We start from the raw sequence: 5,336 nt of genomic DNA, 5'->3' as shown, positions 1-5,336 counted from the left end.
TGTGTGCGAGTGAGTATGTAGTCCACTTTATATAATGTTTACTAGATGTGAAATTTATTTACCGACCAATAACACATCGCTGTAATAACAACAACAATAATAATGATACAGAGTGACTGCGTGTGCGTACACCCAAGTGGGATACGCACGGGAATTCCCAGTCAAAAAATACACGATGCGATGCCTGCTGAACGATCGATCGCTCCTGCTCCTACCTAGAGTAATACAACAGTGGCCCTCGGGCACCTATGTGGCCGTGCCCCAAGGAAAAATGGTGGCGTGGAGGGTGTTCGGCTAATTGTCTGCAGCAGATTTTGGATGGTTCTGGATGATTTAATAGTGTTATGTGAGGGGGAATAAGCTGAAACAAGCTGGGACATGACCATCCGAACGGTTAATTAATACTACTAATCGCCTACTGCTAATGATGCTGTAGTGTGCTGCCGCTACCGCCGCCGTGTGGTACGGTATCATAGTATACGTGGCCGTGGTTTATGAACGTTGCTCCACACCACTCGGTGAGCTGAAAAAGCTGAGCACGCAGTGGTATGGTAGCTAGTGTGGCACGTGGTGATGGTTGATGGACCGGCTACTACCGCTCGGCCTTCCGGTCGGCGGCGGAGGCCGGGGTGAGGCGGTTGGCCCAGCTGAATCGGATCGGGAGGCTCATGCTCCTGGCGGGCCCGAGCACGCGGCGCGCGGCGGGGCCCCGGCCCTCGACGACGACGGTGGCCTCCGCGAAGGCGGCCAGGCGCTGGAGCGCGACGTCGAGCGTCTTGGCGGACATGTTGGCGAAGCAGACGCGGAACCACCCGGGCTCGCGGCAGTGGCAGGAGGATCCCGGGGAGATGTTGAGGCCGACCTCGAACACCACCTTCTTCCACAGCTCCATCTCGCCCTCGAACGACGGGGCGTTCCGCATCAGCCCGCGCATGTTGACCCAGCAGAAGAGCCCCGCGTTGCTCTCCAGGCACTCGATGCCGCCGATCGCGGCCAGGCCCTCCGCCAGCTGGTCGCGGCGCGCCTTGATCCGCCGCGTGTTCTCGGCGAGGTACCGACGGGTGAAGTCCCTGTCGCCCAGGAGCGACGCCAGGAGGTGCTGCGTCTGGGAGGACACCAGGCCGAAGCTCGACATCTTGGTGGCCGCGGAGACGACGCCGGCGTTGGAGGAGTAGATGGCGCCCACGCGGAAACCCGGGAGGCCCAGGTCCTTGGACAGGCTGTACACCACGTGCACGCGCTCCGACAGCCCGTCGTCGTCCGTGGCGGCGTTCCCGCAGCGGCGCGCGGCCACCACCTCGAGGACGCTCACGAAGCCCGGCTCCGCGAAGGCCGTGCCGGAGTAGATCTCGTCGCTCACCAGGTGGATGCCCTTAGAGGCCACGAAGTCGACCAGCATCTCCAGGTCGGCGCGCGGGGACGTGGTGCCCAGCGGGTTGGAAGGGTTGGTGATGAGCACGCCCTTGACGCGCAGCCTCTGCTTCTGGGCGCGCCGGTACGCGTCGTCCAGGGCGGCGCGCGTCACCCGGAAGCCGTTGGAGCTCGTGCAGTGCACGGGGACGATCTCGGCGCCGGTGCGCCACTTGAGGTCACGGTCGAACCTGCAGACGACAAGCGCGAGCGAGCCCAGTCAGCAGCCGTCCCATCCGTCGTCATGCCATCATGTGGGCCTAGCTAGGAGTACTTAATAGCAGTAACGTGCATCGCGCGGCGCCAATCAGCCGCCGGCCGCCACTTGCACGTTCCCCATTGTATCGTAAGTAGTTGCAGCGACTCACATACCCTGGGTAGTATGGCGTGGGGATGAGAAAGGCGTCTCCGTGGTCGGCGAGGCAGAACATGAGCGCCTCGTCGGCCGAGGTGGCGCCGGCGGTGAGCACGATGTTGCTGGGGTCGAAGGTCACCCTGTACCCACGTTGCTCCGACATGAACCTCGCCAATGCCTGCGGAAATCACGCATTCAGTCAGTCACTCTTGTTTATTTGCTCGATCCCCGGTCGCTTACACCACAGAGTGGCTGCCTTGCCTGGGAACGAATCAATGAATGAGTAAACTAGCAGCAGCCAGCAGACACTCACATTCTTGAAGGCCGGCATGCCGTGGTAGTCCTGGAAGAGCGCGAGCTCGCGGAAGACGGAGGCGCCTCCCCGGCGGAGGCCGAGCGCGTCCGGGTTGGCCTCCAGCCACGCCTCCAGCAGGTCGAAGGATAGCTGGTTCTCGGCGAGGCCCATCTGGATGATGCCGCCGGGGTTGGCCACGGGGTCGTATGGGTTCTTCTCGTACTCCTCCCACCCCAGGAAGTAGGACGAGTCCTGCCCGTGGCTGTTGCAGGCGGCCTTCTTGGACAGCAGCTGCGGCTGCGGCTTCTCGTCGGCGATCATCATGCTCACCATATTGCCACGTCACTTAGCTTTGGCCTTTGGCGCGCGCGCGTGTTTCTGGCTGGCTGGGTTCGTTTGAAACTGGGGGCGTCAGGCACAGACACACAGTGAGCGTGCGCGTGTGTGTGTGTGTGTGTGGTGAGTGAGCGAGCTAGCGAGAGACAGGGGGCCAGGCCAGTTGGGGAAGGAGGGAAGCTAGCTACTGATCAGTTGATGGTTTTGGTGACTCCCAAACGCGTCTATATATAGGAGGCAGGAGCTGCCGAGCTGAGGACTTGAGAAGCCTGGAGGCTGGAGTAAAGATGGCAACGCCCCCCCCCCCCCCCCCCCCCCCCCCCCACACATACCTAACGGGTATTTGATCCATTAGGAGATAGGGATTAGATCATATTTTTATCCGCGGGTATCTAAATAGACAAGAATCCATCCTCGACGGGTATAGCGGGTATAGGAACATTCCCTGTTTACCCGTCCCTGTTATCCGTTGGGGAACCCGACTATTTGAGCTGTCATGCGAGTATTAGGCCCAAAAAAGCTCAACACAGGTATTTTGGCCCAAATCCGAACAATCATATATATAGTTTGTGTGTTCTAGACACCCTGGTTTAATTTTTCCTCACCATCTCCGCCAGCAGCACAAGCACGCCTGCCTCATGAGCGCTCGTGCCCCTCGCTTCCTCAGTTCAGTCTCTCTGCCACCTTTGCTCGTCCTCCTCGCAACCTCGCTCCTTCTCCTCGGCATCTCCGAGACTCCGACACTTATACCCGGGCGAAGAAGAAATGTCTCCGATTGCAAAGCTGCGACCCCAGGTGTCCTTATTTATCGGGTATGCAGTACCCATCGGGTATCTATTACCCGACCGATGCCCGACGGGTACGGGGATGAGCAAGAATCTATATCTGAGACAATTAACGGGGATAGGGACGGGATGAATTCTCCATAGCGGGGAAGCGAACGTTCCAGCGATACCCGGCAGGTACATCCCCGTTGCCATCCTTAGCACAACTGCGAAGAATGCGGTGCTGGACAGGGACAGAGAGTGCATATTTTCCTTTATTGCTGAATTTCTTGCATTTCGGTCGAGGAACAGTGGACTCGTTCAGGGGAAACCTCCGGAGGTGTTAACATCACTGCTTGAGCATGCCGAGCAGAGCGAGTGGAAGTAGTATTAGGAGGCTATTAGCAGATGACTGTCTGGGGGTTGGGACCATCATGGATGTCAAAGAAGCAGGCTTATATCATTCGGAACTCGGAAGGGGAAGAAGTCCTCTGATTCTGATCCAACGATAATACCCATGTGATACTCAATCCTATGCTTCTCCGACTGAAGCCTTTTCTCTCCATGATAGGTCACGCACCATTGAATTCCTTGTATGTAATCCAATATATATACCAAAAAAACAAATCCCGTGACGAGAGTATATTTTTACACTGAATAAATTTAATGACATGTGGGCCCTATATGTCATATTCACTGTTGTGATTTTTTCTTTTGACATAGGGATTCACGATTTGATTGATTCAAATGCTTGCTCAAACATAGAATCTTCTCACTTGACTAAGAGAAAGGGAAGATCGAGGGGCAAGCAGCCCTCAAGACATACATTACCTAGTTCTACACAGATCTGTTTGGGGTCTTGATGAAAATTCTTATACTTGCGATGAGTCGAGAAATTATGATATCTCTCGGGTCACGTAGGCGAAACTGAATTCCTAACGATACATTTCTTAGAGAAGGACATTTGGGATGCGGTTTTTTAGATGGGGAACAATAGCACCTTGACCCAATGGTTTCCAGTTGAATTTTATCAAAAGTTCTAGCATGGATATTGTGTCTTACTTTCAGAGGGCACAACAGGATCAATTATATCTATTAATATTTAACATTATATCTAGCATGCTATCATTCCAATAAAATTAAGCTAGAGCATATGAGTAAGTTAAGGTGGCTAGTGCCGCACCTAATCCATGACAATATCTCTATAGTCTATCTCTACAATATGATAATGGCATGATTCTTTTTACAAAGAAGGGTTATAACATGAAGCTACATCTTTTGTGCATATGAGCAACTATGGGGTCTCAAAAACAATTTTGACAAGAGTGAATTGTTTTGTTTGATGACGCACATGATGCAAAGGAGCATCTACAACAAATTTTTTTTTGTTGTACATCTTGAAATTTTTCCTCAACATATTTAGTCACCCCTATTAATTATAATTTATAAAAATGCCGATTGAAAATTGATAGACAAAAATTTTGAAAAGTAAACACCTTTGTACACATGTCTTATACGCTAATAAATTTAGTACTCAGTAGAAGTCTACTTATGCGTATAATGCCTTCATAATTCCAATATGTGTATTTATATCTAGATTTTTTTGGCAACATGATTGACCCTAAGAATGTATCACCTCGCAATATAGAGTTTTTTTGGGTAACCTAGAGATGTTAGGGGCATATTTAAAATATTGTTTTGGTTGGTAAATGCCTACTCACGATAACTACAATTGGTGGGATGTGCCTACAACTGATGTGTAACAAATACTTTTGTTGTAGCGGAAAATGGGGAACACACTTTTGGTCTATTTTTATGATGGTCAACGGTATTTCCCTGCTTTTGAACATTTGTAATCAAATCAAAGATGACTCCCGAAGTAGACTTTAAGAAGACAAATGGTTCGGAAATGCAATCTTGGAATGATAGTGTTCTTGTTTGTAGAACATAGCACAACACAAACATGTATAGTAGTAGAAGTCTTCATTATTCCCATTCTAATTTGTCATCGCACATAGATCTTATAGTGACGACAGATTCATTGCACAGAATGCGTTGCTTCCGTGCATTACTAATATTAGAGATTTTGCTAGAATTTGCACCCAACGTGTAGTTCTTAGTCATGTCTAATTATCTTGTCGCGATTCACGGTGGCATTACAAATATTATTAAACGC

General features: G+C 51.4%; 1 protein-coding gene across 1 annotated transcript; it reads right to left on the bottom strand.

Annotated features, from left to right (window-relative positions):
• Positions 1-592: 592 nt before the first annotated feature.
• On the bottom strand, positions 593-2,501 carry LOC136538138 (1-aminocyclopropane-1-carboxylate synthase 1-like). The gene is made up of 3 exons (XM_066530116.1): positions 2,079-2,501; positions 1,783-1,943; positions 593-1,601 (listed from the first exon to the last, which is right to left on the bottom strand). Exons 1-3 carry the CDS (start codon positions 2,391-2,393, stop codon positions 593-595), a joined length of 1,485 nt encoding a protein of 494 aa, XP_066386213.1. The 5' UTR covers positions 2,394-2,501.
• Between the last annotated feature and the right edge of the window lie 2,835 nt (positions 2,502-5,336).

This window comes from Miscanthus floridulus, chromosome 2, assembly GCF_019320115.1.
Source record: "Miscanthus floridulus cultivar M001 chromosome 2, ASM1932011v1, whole genome shotgun sequence".
NCBI lineage: Eukaryota > Viridiplantae > Streptophyta > Magnoliopsida > Poales > Poaceae > Miscanthus > Miscanthus floridulus.
The sequence above is the reverse complement of the archived record's forward strand: the minus strand, read 5'-3'. Positions and strand labels throughout refer to the sequence as shown.